At 55.5% G+C, this 22,047-nt stretch overlaps 2 protein-coding genes across 3 annotated transcripts; both read right to left on the bottom strand.

The window, feature by feature from the left end:
* Positions 1-1,821: 1,821 nt before the first annotated feature.
* LOC135422400 (histidine--tRNA ligase, cytoplasmic) lies at positions 1,822-15,253 on the bottom strand. 2 transcript variants are annotated; one of them, XR_010434468.1, is made up of 14 exons: positions 15,131-15,253; positions 14,187-14,276; positions 12,669-12,788; positions 12,407-12,502; positions 11,524-11,649; positions 9,468-9,575; positions 8,276-8,374; positions 6,161-6,254; positions 5,899-6,026; positions 5,572-5,814; positions 4,267-4,383; positions 2,987-3,133; positions 2,183-2,297; positions 1,822-2,078 (listed from the first exon to the last, which is right to left on the bottom strand). XR_010434468.1 is itself a non-coding variant. In XM_064671509.1 (13 exons), the coding sequence occupies exons 1-13, from the start codon at positions 15,251-15,253 to the stop codon at positions 2,238-2,240; spliced, it is 1,551 nt and encodes a 516-aa protein (XP_064527579.1). In that variant the 3' UTR covers positions 1,822-2,237. The 2 variants fall into 2 exon arrangements, 1 of the variants encoding a protein (XP_064527579.1); XM_064671509.1 differs by having other exon boundaries at positions 1,822-2,297.
* Positions 15,254-15,345: 92 nt separating this feature from the next.
* Positions 15,346-22,025, bottom strand: LOC135422401 (histidine--tRNA ligase, cytoplasmic-like). The gene is made up of 12 exons (XM_064671510.1): positions 21,840-22,025; positions 21,630-21,749; positions 20,758-20,853; positions 19,843-19,968; positions 19,608-19,715; positions 19,101-19,199; positions 18,664-18,757; positions 18,402-18,529; positions 18,075-18,317; positions 17,259-17,375; positions 16,798-16,944; positions 15,346-16,565 (listed from the first exon to the last, which is right to left on the bottom strand). Exons 1-12 carry the CDS (start codon positions 22,008-22,010, stop codon positions 16,509-16,511), a joined length of 1,506 nt encoding a protein of 501 aa, XP_064527580.1. The 5' UTR covers positions 22,011-22,025; the 3' UTR covers positions 15,346-16,508.
* Positions 22,026-22,047: the final 22 nt, after the last annotated feature.

Raw genomic sequence — 22,047 nt, 5'->3', positions numbered from 1 at the left:
AAGTATATTTTTACTGCTTTAAACTAAAGTCTAAATTACCTCCATTGTGGCAGTACTGCTCTCTTTTTAATTAGTTCCACTGCCTCATAATTATGATGAGTAAAGACTTAAGGTATGTACTAAAAAGGATCACAAGGAGACATTTAAGCCTTAAGTTAAGTACCCAGTATAAATTATTTTGGGGGGAAATATTGAATCAACATCAAACTTCAGCTATAGAGATATCATTTGTCTTCATTTAAACCAGGTAAGAATTAGTGCCTGGTGTTATCAGTATTTTTAAAAGGACATTATTTAATTTTGAATTTTGGTATTTTTCCAGGTTGAAGACTACAGGATATGCTTATATTTGGCAGTTTATGAAGAGGAAGCTCCGTTTGCCTTACTGTGATGTTAAAACACAGATTATCACCCACACTTCCTCAAGTGTTTGCAGACAGTTAATCAGCCCACTGGGTAGTGTCTGAAGTCACTATATGGCCTCATATTTTGTGTTGCTGAGCATAGGGGGATGGTCACTGCCCTGGTCCTGCTGCCACAAGCCAGGTTGCCCTTGGTCTTCTGGCCCACCTGGGCTCATGTTCAGCCACTGTCAACCAGCACCTCCAGGGCCTTTTCCAACAGGGCAGCTTTCCAGCCACTCTGTCCCAATGGGGCCCCAGCTTCGGGGGAAATGAGACCTGACCTGCAACACACACCTTTCCCCCACTCCAGGTCTCACACCCCACCTGCCCACAGCCCCCCCAGCCGGCACCAGGGGCTGGGAACAGCCACTGGGCCCCAGGGCCCCCATCCCAAAGGTGCCTTAGTGTTGGTTCAGAGCCCCAGGGTGAGCCCTGAGCCCCCTGGTACCACTGGGGGGGCTGGAACCCCTCAGGCAGCTCCTGCAGCCCCCGAGCTACAGCTCCATCCCCTTTCCCACGGGATTTATTTCAGCTCCAGCCCCAGCATTGCCATTGCAGCTCCACATGGGTTTGGCTCTGGCTCCAGTCCCAGGGTGCCCATTCCAGCCTTTATGTCCCCCCTGGCCCAACAGATGGCATTTCAACCCCAGCCCTACAACCTTTATTTAATAAACATCACATATCTAGTAATAGAATTTAAAAAAAAAAAAAAAACACAACAGAATAAAATAAAAACACCATCCAGGGGTCCTGGCCCCAAGGGCCCCACAGAACCCCTCGGGGAGCTCCCACCGGCACAGGGGGCAAGGGAGGGGAAGGTAGGGCAAGGGGAAAAGGTAAGGGAGGAATAGGAAAGGCATGGGAGGGATAGGAAAGGCAAGGCAAGGCATGGGAGGGGTGGGCAAGGCAAGGTAATGCCAGGGAGCGGCCGGGTAGGAAAGGGAGAGCAAGGGGGACAAAGCGCCCCGACGGCGCCGCGCTCCGCCTCCATCGCCGCAGCTCCTCCTGCCGTTCCCGCTGCTCGGGACGGGGTGCGGAAGGTCCCAGCGGCGCTCCCCGCTCCGCCTCGGACACCTCTCTGTCAGGAACGGTCCCCGCGCTCCGTCCACGCGATTTGGGACACTCGGCCAGACGTGTGGGTCAGCAGCAAAGAGGGCGGGGGGGCACCCCCGGGGCACCCCCAGGACACCCAGGGTCCCGTCCCACCCGTGACCGGGGCAGGGGGAGCTGCTCATGGAGCTCCCGCCGGCTCCGGGGGGACCTGTCACGGCCTGGCAGCAGCGCGGGGATGCGGAGGCAGGAGGGAACATCGCGGCTGCAGCAACAGCCACGGTGACCTTTAAAAACCAGCTCCGGCTCAGCGAGGCAGGTGAGCAAATCGCTGCCCCGAGCGGCGAGCAGGGACGGGAGTCACGGCGGGGGACAGACAGATTTATTATGTTTCTGGGAGCCGCGCCGTTACATTTTGCTGGGGAGAAGGTCACCGCCCTGCAGCCAGACGGGCCGGGATGGTTATTCAACGCGACGGGAACAAGAAGCTGCAGCCAAGCCCGCCGGGGTCTGCTGGGGCTCCACGGGTCGCTGCGGCAGAGGGGTCTGCCAGAGCCACCTCCACAGTGTCTTCCCAGCGACATTCTCGAGGGCCAGGGCAGGGCGCAGGAGTCGGCACAGCCTCTGCTCCCGCGGGGGGAGGGAGGGCATCAGACAAGAATAAATACAGCTTTCAGAGCCCCCCCGACCCCCCACCCGCTGCTGCACAGCCTGGCCAAGGCATTTACAGGAGGAAATCTGTCAGCCAGAATCCAGCCGAGGAGCAGACGTGTCCGGAGGGGGCTAAGGCTGGCTCGTTCTCGTCCTGATCTCCTCCACCAGGCTCTCCCTGCGGATGTTGACCTACACAGGGGGGAGCACAAAGTTGCTTCAACACAACTCCAGCAGCTTCATGTGTCACCACAGTCGTGGCCCTGTGTCTCAGGAGGTCACGCTGGGGTGGCACCAGCCCCTCTCTGGGGATGGAATGGGCTGCAGGACCCACAAGAGTTGAACCTGTAAGAGCAGGAACCACCTGCCTGCAATCCCAGTAAACCCCCTCCTGACCAGTGGTTGGGAGGGCAGTGCTCTTCTCACTCTTTCCTACTGGTTCCAAAGCCAGTGATCCAGTCAGTGACCCATGCACTGGTGCCAGTGCTGCCTGCTTTGGGAATCTGTCCTGAGGTAACAGGCACAGAGCAGCCTTGCAGTGTTACAGGGTTACAAGTCCTGCTCACTCCCACTCATTCTAAGAGGGTACCTCCAGGACCTTCATCAATGGTCCTGTGTTGTGGACAAAAAGCCCACTGAATCCCCCCTCCATGCTCCAGGCTCCTGGTAAGGAATAGCTGGGAGTTCAGGGAGATCACAGAACAGAAAACTCTCCAGAGTTGGAGACAACAGCTCTCCATAGCTCCAGGAAGGGCAAGGAACTGGAATGTGGGGCCTTACAGAAGCTGCTGGGAAGCACACTGTGTCTGGAGGGCTGGGCTGAGCCGGGCTGAAGGGTCACATAGCCCATCACCCCGTGGTAAAGCTGCCACAGGCCTCACCTCCTCCCTGGTTGCCACAATCCGCAGCTTGACAACTCCATCCTTGAGCTCCTGCTCCCCCACGATGGCGACCAGAGGGATGCCCGTGTCCTCACAGTACTGCAGCTGGTTCAGCAGCTTGGGGTTCTTCTTGTACAGCATCTCTGCCTGGGAGAGAACCAGGGCACGACACTGGCATCAAACTGGGCTGTTCCACTGCACCCTCTCAGCCAGGCACTGCTGGTCTGGCCTGGTGAGCCTGTGGTTGTGTGGTGGGGAAGAGGATGGGCTCAGGGAGAAGGCTGGGCACCAGGCTTAACAAGGCCAAGTGCTGGGTCCTGCACTTTGGGTCACAACCACCCCTGCAGAGCTATGGGCTTGTGGCAGTGTGGTTGGAAAGCTGCCCAGTGGGAAAGGCCCTGGGAGTGCTGGCTGACAGTGGCTGAATGTGAGCCCAGGTGTTCCCAGGTGGGCCAGAGGGCCAAGGGTATCCTGGCCTGTATCAGAAATAGTGTGGCCAGCAGGAGCAGGGCAGTGCCTGTCCCCCTGTGCTGGCCCTGCTGAGGCTCCTCCAGGGTTGTGTCCAGTTCAGGGCCCTTCACAACAAGACACTGAGGGGCTGGAGAGTGTCCCGAGAAGGGAATAGAGGTGGGGAAGGGGCTGGAGCACCAGGAAGAGCTGAGGGAGCTGGGGGGGCTCAGCCTGGAGAAAAGGAGGCTCAGGGGGGACCTTCTGGCTCTGCAACTCCCTGACAGGAGGGGGGAGCCTGGGGGGAGGTTGGGCTCTGCTCCCAGGGAACAAGGGACAGGACAAGAGGAAATGGCCTCAAGTTGTGCCAGGGGAGGTTTAGGTTGGATGCTGGGAAAATATCTTCCCCAAAAAGGGTGGTCAGGCCCTGGCTTAGGCTGTCCAGGGCAGCAGTGGAATCAGCATCCTTAGAGGAGTGTTAACAGACATGTGGATGTGGCTCCAGTCCGTGTCACTGGGGTGTCCCTACAGGCCCAGGAGCCCTGCAGAGCACTGAGACATTCCCTTCCCCTCCCCTCATGAAGGCAGTGTGCCCATTGGGAATCTGTCCTGAGACACCAGACCCAAAGCAGCCCTGCAGTTTAACAGGGCTAACCAAGCCCTGCTGCCCAGCCCTTCCTGGAGAGCACCTGATTTGGGACACTGCGAAGAGACAGTCTGCCCCCAGCTGCTCCCTGCTAACTCCTTCCTCCCAAAGCAAAGTCAGATCTGGTCCATTCCTGGCACAGAGAGTGGACCAGGCAGCTCCTGACTTTGCCATCAGTGGGTCATACCTTGATTCCAGCATCCCACAGCTCGGAGATGAGCTTCAGCCGCTCTTCAAGGAGCTTCTTTTGGGCAGAGGCCACCAGCACCTGCGTCTCTGTTGTCCTGATCTTCTCCTCAGAGGCCTAGAGAGGGGACAAGACTCAAAAGATGCCACAGACATAACTGAGGGATCTGAGATTCCATGAGCAGGAGGGGTCACCACCCCAGGTCTGTCGATTCAGCAGTGAGGGGGATCAGGCTCAGCAGGATGAACAGCACAAACTCGGAATCAGGGATGTTCCATAGACTCCTTCCTGGAGCAGAATCTCTTTTCCTGCAGTTGTTCCATGGTGGGGTGCTTAAGACAGCCTCCCTCCTGTTCCTCTACATCCAAGGGCCTCCCAGAGATCTGCTCCAAGCAGTTCAGGAGCAGCAAGCCCTGCAGAAGGTGGACAGAGGCTCTGCTCTACAGCTGAGCTGCCAACTAGGGGTTAAATTAACAGCAGCAAACTGAGATGCTCCACCAGCTCCTGTGGCAGATGCTGGATATTCCAAGTGGCATTTTCCTGCTGCCTTGCTGAAGGGGGCAGCCTTTAAAAGGTCACCTGCAGAGGAACAAACCTGGCCAGGACCGGAGGTGGTGGGGGAGGAATTCAGTTTCTATTTAGAAATTCCAGTTGTGTCTGGCTGCCAGGAAAGAAGCAACATCAGGCCCCTGGGGGAGGAGAATGTGCAGCAGTGTTTTGGGAAGTCTTTTTACAAAGACCTATTTTACACCCATTGATTGGGATGGAGGACACACTGGTACAGCAACTCTGAGGACAGGGAAAGAGGAAAAAGGTTATCTGGGAAACCCTCAGAGGCACTTTGCTTCCTGCCCTGGGACATCTGATCCCTGTCTCATCTCTGTAGTGCCATAGGCAAGACAAACAGATGTGTGAAGCTGCTGTTTCCTTGAAAGAGCAATGCTGTCCTGCCAAGGAGAACCTGGGGTCACAGATGCCTAATCCAGGGGGGAACACCAAGGCATCTGCCCTGGGTACCTGGCATTGCTGAGGATTTAAGTGCTTCCCACAGCAGCAGCTGGAGAAGCCATATCTGAGGCCTGTGGGAAGAAGGATCTTGCCTTCAGTGGGAGCCCCAGAGATCATCTGCCAGGCCAGAGATTTGGTGGTTATGTCCTGGCTCTGGCTCCTGCTGCAGAGCACAGCAGAGGCCTGGCTGGCTTCTCCAGAGGCTGTGGTAAGGAACATTCACTTCAGCATCTGCTGGACTGGGGATGCTGGGGGAAAATGTAAACCATTGCTTAGCTGAGCACCAAAGGCACCTACCTCCAGCCTCTGCTCCAGGATGGAGAAGATCCGCTCGATCCCAATGCTGACCCCCACGCAGGGCACCTTCCGGCCCTTGGGATCAAACATCCCCACCAGCCCGTCGTAGCGGCCGCCTCCAGCCACGCTCCCGACGCCCACCAGCTCCTCCACGTGCTCGTTCTCCTGCTGCAGCAGCACGGCCTCAAAGATCACCCCCGTGTAATAGTCCAGGCCCCGGGCCAGGCTCAGGTCGAAGGAGATCTGCAGGGCACCAGGGCGGCCCCGTCACTGGGTGGTTGGGGGCTCACCAGGGCAGCACCCCCTCCTGCCCCCGCACCTCCTCACCTTCCCTGTGATGCCAAACAGGGTCAGGTACTCAAACAGCAGCTTCATGTCCCCCAGCCCCTCCTTGGCCAGCTTGTTCTGCGACAGCTTTGGGTCCTGCAGGAGCCGCTCGATCAGGTCCAGCCCACCTGTAGGAACCAGACTTGCCTCAGGTGTGCCAGGGCAGCAGCACCAGCCACAGTGGCCCCAGCCAGCCGTGTGTGTGCCCTGTGCACCCTCCATCCCCAGAACAAGCCCAAGGGCTCGACCCCCCAGTGCTCACCGTGGAGCTGGACGTACTCCCCGATGCGATCCGCAGCCTCGGGAGAGAGCCCCTTCTCTCCCACCATCTCGCTCCTCACTTCCTCCCATGGCACCTGGGAGGGGACAGAAGGACATCAGCCACTGAGCCAGGGATGTGGGCTCTCCCAGGGACAGTTCTGGTGGCCCTGCACATGTAGATGAACAGACACATCTGCCACCAAAAGATCTTTGCACGGCAGAAACCCTTCAGGGTGGTTAAAGGGTGCATGAGAGAAGTAGCAGGTCTCAGAGCACAGTCATACGGTCCTTATTCCATTTCTTGTACCTCTGCACAGTCTGTTTGTGCCCCAACCCTACAAAAATACTTTGGGTTTGATTTCTGTCCAGAATTGAACATCAGTACTGTAAAAACACCGAATCTGAAAGCCACCTTGGTGCTCTGGCTTCCCTGGTTAGGTACCTAGTCATAAAGAATCCCATTCTAAAAGAGCCCAATGGTCCCTTCCTATTGCTTTTCCACACATACACAGCCCCCAAACCCACACTTAAATCATGCCTGTACAATAGATCTCCCTGCTAACAGGGCTGTGAGACTTCTTCCAGCTGCCTTCATCTGACCATCCAACGAGGCCTCCAAGGGAAAAGGCAGTTCCCCCTTCAACAAAGCACCATGACCACATGAGATGAGACACAAGGCTGCTGTGTTTAACAGGGTCTTACAGGAAAGTTAGGAGCACTCCTTAAAACAGTCAGCCCACAGTATCCCCCATGTGACTCTGAACACACAGTTCCTCCAAATTCTACTTCGGACCCCAAGCCAAGAAATCTGAGTTTTCAGACTGCACTTCATTCACTTCAAGGTTTCTCCTTCTTAGTTATCAGAGAAGGACTGTATAACACACTTACAAACTGATCTCCAGCATCTTTATCTGACAAGGGCCTACAGCCAAGACAATCAGTTGCCCCTACTCTGGCACCTTTCCCTCCTCCCAAAAGCCACAAAATGGCCTGAATCCCTTGGAGACCCTCACAACAGCCAGTGCTCTCCAGGCAGCTTGCTGAGCTCAAACCTGTGGGCACCTCCTGCCTTGTGTCTTACAGGGGAAGCTGCACACTGACGTGGCTTTTCAGTGTCACACCAAACCTGAGTAAATCACACAAACAGTCACATCTATTCTCAGCATGATAAAAGTACCTGTGCTACCAGGCCAAACCAACAGAGGGTGAATGAAGTGACCAGGGATCTCTTACTCCTTCTCACTCCAAATCCTCTCCTCTGTTTCCAGGTAAAATACAGAAACCTCCCACACACACCCCCACCTCACTTCTCACTGCTGTTTCCTGAGGGTTCTACACACAGCCAGAGGCACACACTGTCCAGTGGTGCTTGGATCATGCTGGAACAGGGCTGCAGGTTCTGTGTCCTCCCCAGGGATGCTGAACATCACATCACCAAACAGCAGCAGCACCTTGCAGGACAGTGTTTATGAGCAGGGTCCTGGACAACACCACGACTGTGCCAGCTGACTCAGCTGTGGATTTCCCTTTTGCTCTGCCCTGTCACCTCCAAACCGTCCTGCAGACTGTTACACACTGTCATTTAGGACTGCATTACCAGAGATTTAACCTTTATGTCACACTTGCCTTGCAACAGAAGTCTGAAATTTTAGTAAAGGTTAGACTGGAGGATCTTTCAAGATCCCTTCCAATCTGGGCTGTACTGTAATTCCAGGACACAACTGCAATTCCTCACACCACCTGACTCAACCCAATACATTCAAAAAGGCTTTTCAATGCCTTGGCCCAGTCTGGTGCAGGTTTTCATGAGCCTGGTTCATAAGCAGCTTTAGCAGGTGAAGGTTTGGGATGTTGAACCTCCCAAATGAAGAGCATTTCTCCCCTCCCTCCTCTCCATTTATTAGGACCTCGTGAGCTACTGGAGAAGAAAGCAGAGCATCCACTTCTCCTATGTGACTGCTGTGCCCTGCATGCCTTCCCTCCAGGGAAAGGTGGGAACAAGAATAACTCAATGTTAATCAGCACTTCCCAGCACTTCCCACTTCTCCTGGGCCATGGCAGGACAGGGGGACAGGAGGCTCACTGAGACTGCAGCAGCAGCAGTTGCAGCCCATACCTTATCCAGTTTGTCAACACTGGAGCAGATGGTTCGGAACTTGCTGTCTGGGACCCCACAAACTGCAAACATCCCGTCGAGGATGCGCCGGTCGTTGACCTGGGGGAGAGGAAGCACATCAGGAATTATGGACTCAAACAGATGCTTCAGCCATGTCCAGTTTCTCTCCCCTCTAGCTTTAAGAATGCAAGAGAGACTAGATGTCTGCCAAGGCTTTTTTTTTCCCCAGAGCAGACCAAATAGCACCACTGACTCCTCCCAAGCCTGGGTAGAGCGTTCACATTTCCTTCTAGAGCCAAAGGCTCCACTCAACAGAGACCAAAAACCATCAGGGCCTATGAGTCCTCTCATGTAGACATATAAAAACAGCTCAGGAACAGACCATGGGTCAAGAAGACAAATTCAGTGCCCTGTCAGTATAAGAGCAAAGGGACATCTGATTATGTTAAAACCTCACTAAGGATTTATTTTTATTGATAGTATAGTGAATTCCATAGTTTGTGTTCTGTAATAGTAGGCAATTGAGGTCAAGGCTCAGCTGGATTCACATTTCCATGGGTAGTGAAAATGCCTCAGTTCCAGAAAGGACTTGTTGGGAAGGCAGGAGTCTGCAGACAATACCACACCCCCTGCTAAGGGGGCATCAGGACCTGGATAAGGGCAGGGATCCTGAACCAGAGCCTGTTATACTGCAGGCAGTGAACATGACAGTCACCTGCTCAGATAGATATTAGGGAGAAATTCTTTACTATAGGGGCAGGGAGGCCTTGGCACAGGTTGCCCAGAGAAACTGTGGCTGCCCCACCCCTGGAACTGTTTAAGGCCAGGTTGGACAGGGCTTGGAGCAACCTGGGCTAGTGGAAGGTGTCCCTGACCATGGCAGAGATTTGGAACTGGATGAGCTTTAAGGTCCCTTCCAACCCAAACCATTCTGTGATTCTATGGTTCTAGTCAGCTGCTGGAATTTTGCAGGGGACTGTGGTTAGTCCTGGCAAGAACTCTGCCAACTGCAGACTCAGGAAATTTCCTGGCATTCCCAGGTCAAGCTCAGGTCCAGCCTTTAGCATGAGGATGCAGAGAGATGGGATCAGCTCCTGGATCAGGCCTGAGAGTGGGAACAGGTGCTGCTGTGTAAAACCCCAGGGACAATGACCACTGCCTCCCACCATGGCACAGAGAACCCCAGGATCACCTTGATGACAAAGTCCCCGAGCTGCAGGTCACTCAGGATCTCGTGCACGATCTTCAGGCACTCGGCATCGGGGATCATCGGGTCGAACTGCCCGGCGATGTCGAAGTCCTGGGGCAGAGGAAAAGGCAGTGAGCAATCCATGGCTGCAGCAAAACAGCTTCAGCTCTGCTGGTGACAGCAGCTGGTGTACAGAAACCAACAGAAATGGGATGTGAGAGAGCACCATCCCTTGCAGATGGGATCCAGAAGGGACAGGATGTGGGTGAGGACCTTCTTTCATGGAAGGCAGCAGTGCTGTTGTGTCCACTGCATTGCCAAGAGCTTGTGTGCTCCGACCCTGTGACAGTCTGAAACAGAGATCCTTGAAAAAACAATGCAGAAAGGAGCCAGCAGAGCCATCAGCAGTAAATAAATAGAACAAAGGAAGCAGGAAGGGGAGGAGAAAACTACTTCTCATTTGCTATGACCTAAATGCCAAATGTTTTGCCTTGATTCTTAGGATGGGGTTTTTTTAACACACATGTCAATCAAGTTAATGATCAGGGAAGAAGACAAGAGAAGCAAAACTGAGGCATAACCAAAGTTTCAACTGCCAAGAGAGAAAATGAGATCAAGAAGCCTGAGTGGTCCCCACCAGAGACTGTAAGATGAACTAGCACACAGAATAACTAAAGCCCAACATCAAGATGCTTTAATAGGCTGATATCCCATGACTGGAAAACAACAAGGACAACATCAGTGTTCAGAGAGAAATAAAACACAGAAGCAACAAGAAAGCCATTCTTTGACTCCTATTCAGGAATCCCAAAATGCAAAGTCTTCAGTGAGATTTTGAGTACAAGAATAATTTTAACTAAGTGGGTAAACTTCAACAGGGCTTCACCAAGCTCCCAAAATAAACTGGAGGAGGAAAGAGATGACATCACATCAGTTAATCCTTATCAGCTGAGTGCAAGAAGGGCTGATGCAATCCCTGTGGAAGTTGAGTTAGCAAGTACAGTCAGGAAAGTGCTGCTACCACTGTACATGGCACAGGTGAAATCTCACTGAAAAAAAACAGGGATTAGTGACTTATATTGAAGAAAAGAGGAAGAAAAACCTCCTAGGCTGAGCAGAGAAGGAAAAAACTCCATAACTCCAGGGAAAGAAGGCAACAGCTTGATTTAGGTGACCTAAGGAGGGGAAGATTTCACTAAACATTTCCCAAATGTTCATCTAGGAAAGGAGAAGAATCCATACCAAGGGATAACAGCTACTGTTTAAAGAGCTGAAGTCTTTAAACAAGGACAAGTACTCAGATACAAATAAGTTTAGCCTGGATATTAGAAGACCATTTCTAGCTATCCTAGGAGTGAGCTATCCTGGAACAGTCTTTCAGATGGGACAGCAGGCGAAGACCCTGAGTCGTTTGGAAATGGGAATCACCAAAATGGAGCTGGAAGGTATCCCCAGAGATTGTATGATGAAGCAGGAACATTCTCAAACAAAATAACTGTTTGCAATATGAGCCCCTGGGGACTGTGTCAGTACAGCAGAACAAAGCTGTTCCTCAGGGCTACCACGAGAGAGCCACGAAGGAAATTGCTTTGTTACCTGTTCTGTAATTTGGCCTCTGGCTCTTCCCTTCCTTTGAAGTGAGGATTGACTGAACACAGCACACAAGTAGTGTATACCATGGCCTAGCCTGGTCTGTGTGTCCTGCTAACACACCCAGAGCTGAACTGCTGCCGGATTTGGGATCAGAAGGAAATTTTTCCCCTCCACCCGGCTGGGAAGTGCTGTGGGATGGAGGAAGGAGCTGCCTTCCCCCACAGGGTGAAGGTGGTGATACCAGGGGGCTCTGTGACAAAGCTGCCCACCACACCAACACCCTGTCACAGCTGTCACTCCTACTCTCCCACTCCCCAGCTGTTTTTCACACTCGTGAGGGCACACTAAGGAGAAGATTAGTGAATCCTCCAGAGCTTTCCATAGCCACAGGGAAGGGTAACACAGCGTTAGATCCTGCATTCTGACAGCCCACAGCCTCCCCCTGCAGTGCCCCTGCCAGACTCACACACTGGTAGAACTCGCGGTAGCGGCCCCGGGTCATGGCGGGGTTGTCCCTCCTGTACACCTTGGCAATGTGGTAGCGCTTGATGTTGGTGATCTTGTTCATGGCCAGGTAGCGAGCGAAGGGCACCTGGGACAGAGGGTTAAGGATGGGAACAGGGAGGGATCATCCCCCCCCAGTTACCAGTCACAGGCAGCGCTGGGTCCTCACTATCTTCCCAAAACCCAGCACCTGTGGGGCGAAGAACTGCTAAGAGACAGTTGGACTTGTCACTGCTCCCCGAGGTCTCCACAGCTGTCCAGGACACAGACCACACATGCTGCCATTAAGTGTCCCTTCAGGCATCTTCAGCAGCACCTCAGGCCGGATCTCAGTCTCACGTGGGCTGTGTGCTGCAGCAGCCTGGTCTGGGTACCCTAAGAAACCCCACTCAGTACAAATCTTCCTTATCTCCACACACACGGGGCATGGTGTCAGGGCAGGGTCAGGTTGGATATTAGGAAAAGGTTCTTCCCCCAGAGGGTGGTTGGGCACTGAACAGGCTCCCCGGGGCAGAGGGCACAGCACCAAGGCTGCCAGAGCTCAAAGAGCATTTGGACAACGCTCTCAGGGACAGGGTGGGACTGTTGGGGTGTCCTGGGCAGGGCCAGGAGTTGGACTCGATGACCCTTGTGGGTCCCTTCCAACTCAGGATATTCCATGATTCTAAGCATTCCTTCACCAAACAGAAGCAACACACAGTAAATAACAGAGCAAGGGTTCTGCACCCACTGAACCACACTGCCTGCTCACGCTCTCCCTGTCAGTTTGGAGTCCTCCCTCCCCCTCAGGGCAGCACTGCCCCAAAGGGAGGCCAGGCAAGGCCCCTCAGGCTGTGGCAGGATACTGTCAGGTCGTAGCGCAGGGACAGCAGCTCCCCTCCTTGATCCTTCAGATCGTAGATGAGCTTCGAGTCTTCCCCGTATTTCCCCGTCAGCGTCTCCTACAACACAACAACAAACAAACAGCACCTTCAGTGGCAGGGGAACAGCCCCAGAGCAGGAGAGAAAGTGAGGGTACCTAGGAGCTGGAAGAAGGAAACTCAACCCTCAACACTTTCAGCTGGAGGATCCTCACCAGCTCAGCCAACCTGCTGTGCCTTCACTCACCTTCAGCTCGAACACGGGTGTGTCAATGACTTCTGCCCCGTGGCGCTTGAAGCAGGAGATGATGGCACTGAAGACCCTCTCCCGGATGGCCATTTGCTTGGGGCCGTAGTCCCGTGTGCCCTGGGGTGAGGGAAGGAAAGAGGGAGCAAAGGACACCGTGGGTGAGAGGCATGGAGTGAGAGAGATGCCAGAAACAACAGGAAGAAGCTGCTAACGGAGACAGAGACCAGGTCCAGATGCCAGGTATTGGTAAAAGGTAGCACCAAAAAACATTGGAAAACATCAGGACAGAGCTCAGACAGAGTCTGCCATGACCTGCAGAGGGAAATCTAAGTCAGGAGTTTCACAATACAGGAAACAAAGGAGCTAAAACAGATCCAACAGTCAGAGTTCAGAGCTTCTGAGCCTGACAGCGCAGCCAGGACCTGCCCCCAGCTCTGATTCACACCTATAAGCCAGACCCCTGCCCAACAAGCCACCCCAAGATGAACAATCAGAGGAAAGGCATGCTTTGAGGGTGTGGAACAATTAGCAGCTCTAAAATTTCCAAACACAGAGAAAAATCATCTTTTAAAATGCAACACCTGTGAAATGCCTGTATATGGTTCACCACAATGTGCTCACTTCCCATTTCTTTGCTTTTAAGGGTCACTGAATTGTTTCAGTGACCACCTTTAGGCTCTCAACAACAAATAAATCATTGTTAACTAACTAGACCTTCCACTTTCACTCTCTAGGACCTGCAGGCAGGAGGAAGCAGAGACCAGGCACTTCTAACCCCCCACTCACAGGTTGCTCAGTGATGGGCAGCTTTCAGCTGCCACTGACGGGGCTGAGACAGGCTGGAAACTCAACTGGGTTTCCCTGGCACTCACAGAGCTGCAAAATCCCCTTCTCCACAACTTTAAACAGTGAAATATCCTTCAACTTTTCAGGGCTCACACCACAAATACATTTACCAAAGAACACAATAAAGGAAATGGAAAAGGGAGACAGTTTTGAGACATTTAGGTACTGGGAAGAAATTCTCCCCTGTGAGGGTGGTGAGGCCCTGGCACAGGTTGCCCAGAGAAGCTGTGGCTGCCCCATCCCTGGAAGTGTCCAAGGCCAGGCTGGACTGGGCTTGGAGCAACCTGGTCTGGTGGAAGGTGCCCCTGCCCATGGCAGGGGATTGGAACTAGATGAGTTTTAAGGCCCCTTCCAACCCAAACCATTCCATATTTCTATGATCTCCTATGTCAGTGGCATCACCATAACCTGAGTGATGGTGTTGTTTGTGAGCAGCATTCATAACTTGTCATATAAGCACCAGAAAGTCTCTAAGCCAGTGGGTATCTAGGCTGGGTGCTGTCAAAGATGTTTCCACCCCTCTCCCCTCTGCTGCCAAAAGCAAAAGGGAAATAGAAATGAGAACAAAGGCAGGTGTGTCTGTGCTGGGGTTTTGCCCAGAGGTGTGTGTGGGGTTCTGAGGGAGGATGTGCACACAGAGAGGCACAGGAGTGTGCTGGGAACAGTTACCTTCGGGGTCTTGAGCACAAACTTGGGTTTCCCCTCATCTCCCCCCAGCTGGGCCTTCATCTCCAGCAGCTTTGCCACCTCCTTTGCAATCTGGGGAGGGAACAAGCAGGGAGCTGGGGGTAAGCCCACCCACCAGCCTTCCCCTGTACCTTCAGCCTCAGCCTTCCCAGTGTGCCCAGATTCCCCAGCCTCAATACATCCACTATTCCCACTTCCTCAGCAACCAGAGGGGCACTCCCTGCTCCTCTCTGGTACTTTCCACTTCTGATACAACCCCCAGTCTCAGCACCCCCACCATTCCCTGACTCCCACCACCTCAATCACCACCCATATCTGTCTCCCCAGTACCCATCCCCATCCCCACCATCCACATCTTTCTCCCCAGTGCCCGCCCCCATCCCCACCACCCACATCTGTCTCCCCAGTGCCCATCATCATCCCCACCATCCACATCTTTCTCCCCAGTGCCCGCCCCCATCCCCACCACCCACATCTGTCTCCCCAGTGCCCATCATCATCCCCACCATCCACATCTGTCTCCCCAGTGCCCATCGCCATCCCCACCATCCACATCTGTCTCCCCAGTGCCCATCGCCATCCCCACCAGTTCCCGTTTCGTGCACCCAGCACCGGCCGCCTCCAGCACCCTCTTCCCAACCCCAACACCCCCGGCATCCTTCCATCTAACACCAGTACCACCAGTTCCAGTCTCCCCTGCACCCTCAGCCCCCTCCACTTCCCAGCACTCCCAGTTCCCCCCGGCACCCTCCCCGTGAGCCCAGCAACCCCAGCCCACCACAGCACCCCCCGCTCCCCCCACCCCAATACCCGCAGCGCCCCATTCCCTGCCCCTCCCAGTCTTCCCAGTATCCCCACTCCCAGTCGCGCCGCTCCTCTCCCAAAGGCATCCCATTCCCGGGAATCCCCGGAGCTCCCCCCGGCACCTCGTCGGGATCGGCCTTGTCCTGCTTGAGCCTCCGCACCGCCTCCGCCTGTGCCCGCACCGCCGCCTCCTGCGCCGCCATGACCGCTCCGGGCCCGCCCCGCTCCCGCCGGGAACTGCGCATGCGCCGCGACCCGGAAATGAAAGCCGCGAGAGGGCCGGGTCGGGTTTGTCATTGAGTTGGGTTTTTTTTAATTGGTTTGTTTAATTCGGGGCTTTTTTTTGTTTTGTTTTGTTTAATATGTAAAAATACAGAGTTCCTCCACGCGTGCGCCTCCGGCCCCCTCGCCGCGTCCGCGTGTGCGCCCCCCTCGCTGATGGGACACGTGCTCTCCGCCCCCCCCCGCCCCCCCGTAAAATTAAGTACTTTATTAGAAATTGTTAGCCGCAGAATTTATGTATTTTTGACACTTTAAAAGGAGAGTGTCAGCCGTAGAGCTCACGTGTGATCAGTAAAGGTTGGAAGTTCCCAAGGGGAAGCACGTAGCGTGGAATTTCTTGCCAAGATTCGTTACCGGCAAGAATTTCGGTAAAACAGAGGCGGTCGCTCACAGCTGTGAAGAGACTGATAAAAGTGAGAAAGGATACGAAACGGACAAGGCAAGGCTGGGTTTAGGCCTTGGACCAGGTCCCTAAGGCAGGAAACCAAGCACTCAAGAGAAAAACAATCCAAGGGGAGCGTCCTCTGGGGGAAAATGGGGTGAGACAGCCCCTCCTTGAATCTGTAATTAGAGGATGGTATAAAGTTACGAAACGTGTGTGATTCGGGGTGCATCCTTTGGGATTTTTTCCGATGCATCCAGCGCTGCAATAAACGTGTGGGTTTTGGCTTTCTATACTCAAAATGAGTCTAGAGAGTTTCTTCTCCAACTTTTTGGCATCACCCCCACTCAGGCTGGTCCTGCAGCCCCGTGCAGCGCCCAGGCATGGGCTGGGAGTGGGACTGGCCCTTCCACTGCCCTCCTTGCCCCATGTCCTGGGCCTGTGGGTGCCCAACATGCTCCCTCCCCACTCCAGAGCTCAGCCTGATGATCCCGCTGGAGCTGCACCTCTGTGAGCTGCACCATGCCCAGTCTGTGCCCATGGAAACACCACCTGCAGTGATGGGAATGCCTGTACAGGTGCAGGGACTGCACTAGTAGGAACTCAAAAGCTCAACCCGTCCTTCAGAGCACTTAACCAGAACTTTAAGCTGGTGACTGCACTGTCCCATAGCTTTTAAAACCCTCTGGCTCCTCTCTTCTTGCTGCCTTAGCCCAGGCAAGGAGCCTTAGGCTGGTGGATGGTAACCAGGCCTCAGCTGGCAGTGAATAGTTAAGGGCACTGCAGGGTTCCAGTTGTACAGCAGTTCAGCCAAGCAGCTCTGGCCAGAGAAGTCCTCAGGGCTCCAGCCTTCTCCTGATCTCATCAACAAGCTTCTCCCTTGGGATATCAACCTACAAAGCGAAGAGAGGGGGAGGTAGCAGCATTAGAACAGAGCACAGTTCTAAGGACCAAAGGCTTGCTTTGGGTACTAACACAGTTTGTGACTGGTTTTCTGGAGACACCCAACAGACCTGTGCTATGGCTTCCCAAAGGAACATCATCACTGAGGGAAAATCCAGAGCCTTTCAGTGATCTCCAGAGTTTGGAAGCACTTTTGACACCTGGATAAAAGGACATTCTCACCTCCTCTCGTGTTGAGACATCTCTCAGCTTGACGACTCCGTCTGCCAGCTCCTGCTCTCCTACAATGGCAGCAAGGGGGATCCCTGTGTCCTCACAATACTGCAGCTGCTTCAGCAGTTTAGGATCCTTCTTGTACAGCATCTCTGCCTAGCAGGGAGTGGGAAGGACGAATCACTAACCCAAATTTGCTTTGATAGATACTGGAGCAAAGCAGACACCATGAAACGCTGCAGCAAGGGGTTGCCTTCAGTGCTCTGGGCTGTTCTTCTGTGCCTGCCTAGACCTAACAGTTGGACTTTGTGATCTTCGATGTATTTTCCAACCTGAATGGCTCTGTGATCTCAGACAGGCCCAGATCTTGAAGAGAACACAACTAATGGAGCTGGTCTTGCTGTGCTACAGCTCCTTCAGGCTCTCCCTCCCTCACCCATGACACCACCGAGCCCAGGTGGTCCCTTTACCTTGATCCCTGCGTCCCACAGCTCCGAGATGAGCTTCAGTCTGGCAGCAAGCAAGTGTTTCTGGGGTGTGGCCACCAGCACTTGGGTTTCAGTTGTGCGAAGTTTCTCCCCAGAAGCCTGGAGGGACAGACACGCTTGTGGGAGTGACCGGCTCCGAGGGAATCTGCAGCTCACAGCACCTCACCTCATCTCCAGACCTTAACTCAGTGACTGACAACCTGGGCACCTTTAATGAGCTCCCCAGAGACTCTGCATTGTGTCACAGTAGTTGATCATGTGCTGCTGCTCCCGTGGGACCTCGGCCTCCCTCCCACATGGGACCTGGACAGCTTTCCAAGGTCTCCTTTGATTCTCCAGGTACAAACACATTGACTCGGCCTCCTCTGCCAGGAATCACAAGCTCAGAATTAAACACAGAGTGATGAATCTTCTCAGAGGCTTTCCTGGGATGCTCATTACAGAGTGTCACAGACAATACCAAATTCATCACTTCCCAATCTCCAGGACAGGAAACTTCACAGGCAAGAGAGGAGCAAAGTGACTGGGGCAAAAAGCTCAGAGCCAGGCCCAGAGCTCAGGGCTGCCTCTAACACTTCCTTGACATTTCCTAGGGAATGCTGCCCTCAGCTGCCCACACCTGCATCCTGATGGGCTGCAGAAAAGGGCTCTGTCTTCTGTGCATGGACACTCAGGCATGAAAGCAGTCACCCTCACCCCCAAAATTATTTTCCCCTGAATACCGTGGAGCTGTAGAGCTCTAATAAACGATAGTTGACTTCCTAGGGCCTCCTCCAACACACTGCCTGCAGCACCTACCTTCAGCCTCTGCTCCAGGATGGAGAAGATCCGCTCGATCCCAATGCTGACCCCCACGCAGGGCACCTTCCGGCCCTTGGGATCAAACATCCCCACCAGCCCGTCGTAGCGGCCGCCTCCAGCCACGCTCCCGACGCCCACCAGCTCCTCCACGTGCTCGTTCTCCTGCTGCAGCAGCACGGCCTCAAAGATCACCCCCGTGTAATAGTCCAGGCCCCGGGCCAGGCTCAGGTCGAAGGAGATCTGCAGGGCACCAGGGCGGCCCCGTCACTGGGTGGTTGGGGGCTCACCAGGGCAGCACCCCCTCCTGCCCCTGCACCTCCTCACCTTCCCTGTGATGCCAAACAGGGTCAGGTACTCAAACAGCAGCTTCATGTCCCCCAGCCCCTCCTTGGCCAGCTTGTTCTGTGACAGCTTTGGGTCCTGCAGGAGCCGCTCGATCAGGTCCAGCCCACCTGTAGGAACCAGACTTGCCTCAGGTGTGCCAGGGCAGCAGCACCAGCCACAGTGGCCCCAGCCAGCCGTGTGTGTGCCCTGTGCACCCTCCATCCCCAGAACAAGCCCAAGGGCTCGACCCCCCAGTGCTCACCGTGGAGCTGGACGTACTCCCCGATGCGATCCGCAGCCTCGGGAGAGAGCCCCTTCTCTCCCACCATCTCGCTCCTCACTTCCTCCCACGGCACCTGGGAGGGGACAGAAGGACATCTGTTACTGCAGGACATTCTCCTCACCCACTGGTTTCCCACAGTGGGGTTTCCCACTCCTCTCCTCACCACTACCTCCACCAGCCCACATGAGCACAACTCTGCTGACTGTCATCCTGCACATCTCACTAATCATCTGTCTCTCTCTCTCTCACAGGAATTTTTAACAAACCACTGGAATCACCAGGTTTTATTCCAAGAGATCCCCGAATCCTTTACCCATGCCAACAACTTTGCTGCTGTGACCCTCTTTATGTCAAGAGGGGCCATGACACTGCCCAGCTCAAGACCAGAAGCATCTCCCCATGAGCCCAAGGCTGACCTTGTCCAGCTTGTCCACAGTGGAACAGGCCGTTATGAACTTGCTCTCTGGGACACCACAGACAGCAAACACACCGTTCAAAATCCGCCTGTCGTTGACCTGGGGGAGGGAGAGGCACACTTAGCTCAGGGACATCCCCCCCAGTGTCATTCCTTTGGTCCCAGTGTATGGCAATCTGCAGGTGCTGGCATTTCCTCCTGCCTTTCCCACGGGAAGGGAAGGTGCAGAGGTATGAAAACCATTCCATGACTTTATGGTTCTAGTTGGCTGCTGGAATTTTGCAGGGGACTGTGATTAGTCCTGGCAAGAACTCTGCCAACTGCAGACTGAGGAAGCCTCTGGGCATTCCCAGCTCAAGCTCAGGTCCAGCCTTTAGCATGAGGACACAGAGAGGCAGGATGAACTCCTGGATCAGGACTGAGAGTGGGAACAGGTGCTGCTGTGTAAAACCCCAGGGACAATGACCACTGCTTCCCACCATGGCACAGAGAACCCGCCTGGCCTCACCTTGATGACAAAGTCCCCGAGCTGCAGGTCACTCAGGATCTCGTGCACGATCTTCAGGCACTCGGCATCGGGAATCATCGGGTCGAACTGCCCGGCGATGTCGAAGTCCTGGGGGCAGAAGCAGCAACAGAGGCTCCTGGCACAGCTGAGGGGCTTTGGCCGGGCACACCCCGCTGCTCTGCAGCAGCTGGAGGTGCTCCAGCCAGGAAAACCCTCCTGCCACCCCAACACTCACGCACTGGTAGAACTCGCGGTAGCGGCCCCGGGTGGTGGCCGGGTTGTCCCTCCTGTACACCTTGGCCACGTGGTAGCGCTTCATGTTGTTGACCTTGTTCATGGCCAGGTAGCGAGCGAAGGGCACCTGGGCCCAGGGAGTTAAGGATGGGAACAGGGAGATCCCTGGAGCTGCAAAGCTGAACCTCCCAGCCCCCCGTCTCCCTTTCCCTTTGCCAGGTGCTCCCCAGTTTTTTTCACAATGATGGTGGGATTTTTGGGGTGTCCTGTGCATGGCCAGGAGTTGGACTTTGATGTTCCCTGTGGGTCCCTTCCAACTCAGGATATTCTATGATTTTTAGGGAAATCATCAGCCTGGACTGAGGATGAGTAGAATGAAGCAGTTGAGCTCCTCCAACACTGGGACAGCTCCATTCCCTCCTCCTGACCCACTCAGGACAACCCTATGCACACACTGACCCTCTCTCGTCATTCCACCCTCTCACAGTGTGATCAGAGGGAATTCAGTGCACAGCACAGCCCTACAGACATTGAACAGGAGAGATTTTGGGTGAGATGTGCAGGTGGAGAAGGCCTGGGATGGGCTCCTGCAGCAAACACTTCTCCAATGGCACTGGGAAGGTGGGATGGGCAGAGCAAAGGTGGGGACTGTAACTGGGAGGAGATAAAACCAGTACAGAGGAGCAAACTGGTGCAAGTCTGCAGCCCATGGGAGGGGCTTTGCTGTGGGTCCCAGCCTGGTTGGGGGCTGGTGTGAGGTGGGGTCATGACAGTGACAGCCAGGCAGGGTGGACAAGGGGGTCCAACACCCCAGTGGGTCCTGCAGGCAGGCCCTTGCAGGGCAAGGGGGACCCCACAAAGGTGGTATGCCACCATCCCCTCGGGGTGCCACCGTCCCCTGGGGAGCTCAGGATACGGTGAGGTCGTAGCGCAGGGCCAGCAGCTCCCCTCCCTGGTCCTGCAGCTCGTAGATGAGCTTTGTGTCCTCCCCGTACTTCCCCATCAGCGTCTCCTGGGGAGGGACGAGGGGGCTCGTGACCAGGTAGCTCTGGGGCACAGGGTCCCCTGGGATGGGCACAGAGTTCAGTCCCCTCCAGAGCCTCTCAAGTCAAGCCGGGGTGAGCATTACACACATCCCCCCTCCAGCCCTCTCGGACCTGGGTCCACCTCCCCAGCCCCCAACAGGTCCCAAGAGGGACTGTCACCCCTGCCCTCCCCACACGAGGAGTTCCCTCAGACCTGTCCTGAATCCCCGGGGGAAGACGGAGCTCCCCAGTCCCGCAGGAGGGAGCGGGGGGTGTGTGTCCCACAGCCCGTATGGGGGTCCCATCCTGCAGGAAGGAGCAGAGGGGGGTCCCACAGCCCCTATGTGGGTCCCGTCCCACAGGAGGGAGTAGACTGAGGGGTCCCATTCCGCAGAAAGGAGCAGGGAGGGGGGTCCCACAGCCCCTATGGGGATCCCGTCCCGCAGGAAGGAGCAGAGGGGGGTCTCACAGCCCCTATGGGGGTCCCACAGCCCCTATGGGGATCCTGTCCCGCAGGAGGGAGCAGAGGGGGATCTCACAGCCCCTATGGGGGTCCCACAGCCCCTATGGGGGTCCCGTTCCGCAGGAAGGAGCAGAAGGGGATCTCACAGACCCTATGGGGATCCCGTCCCACAGGAAGGAGCACAAGGGGGGTCCCACAGCCCCCGTGGGGATCCCGTCCCGCAGGAAGGAGCAGGGGGGGATGTCCCACAGCCGCCGTGGGGGTCCCGCCCCGCACCGAGGGGTTCCCCCCGCGCCTCACCCGCAGCTCCAGCACGGGGGTGTCGATGGCGGCCGCCCCGTGCCGCTTGAAGCAGGACACCACGGCGCCCAGCAGCCGCTCCCGCAGCGCCGCCTGCGCCGGCGGGTGGTCGCGGGTGCCCTGCCCGGGACACGGAGAACGAGCCGTGAGCGGCGGGGCCGCGCGGGACACTCGGTACCCACCGGCGCCGCCCGCAATCCCCGCCTTTACCTTGGGCGTCTTCAGCACCGGCACCAACCTCCCGCCGCCGCCGCCGCCGCCCCGGGACAGAGCCGGCGGCCAGGACCGGGGGATGCTCTCCCGGTTCCCAGCGAGGTGGTGCCGCGGCGGTGCCCGGCGGGCGAAAGCGGCGGCGGCGGCGATGGGGCCAATCCGCAGCATGGCCGGGACCGGGACCGGGGCGCCGGGAGCGCGGGGA

Source organism: Pseudopipra pipra, chromosome 15 (assembly GCF_036250125.1).
Source record: "Pseudopipra pipra isolate bDixPip1 chromosome 15, bDixPip1.hap1, whole genome shotgun sequence".
Taxonomy (NCBI): Eukaryota; Metazoa; Chordata; class Aves; order Passeriformes; family Pipridae; genus Pseudopipra; species Pseudopipra pipra.
This window is presented reverse-complemented; position numbering and strand designations above follow the sequence as displayed.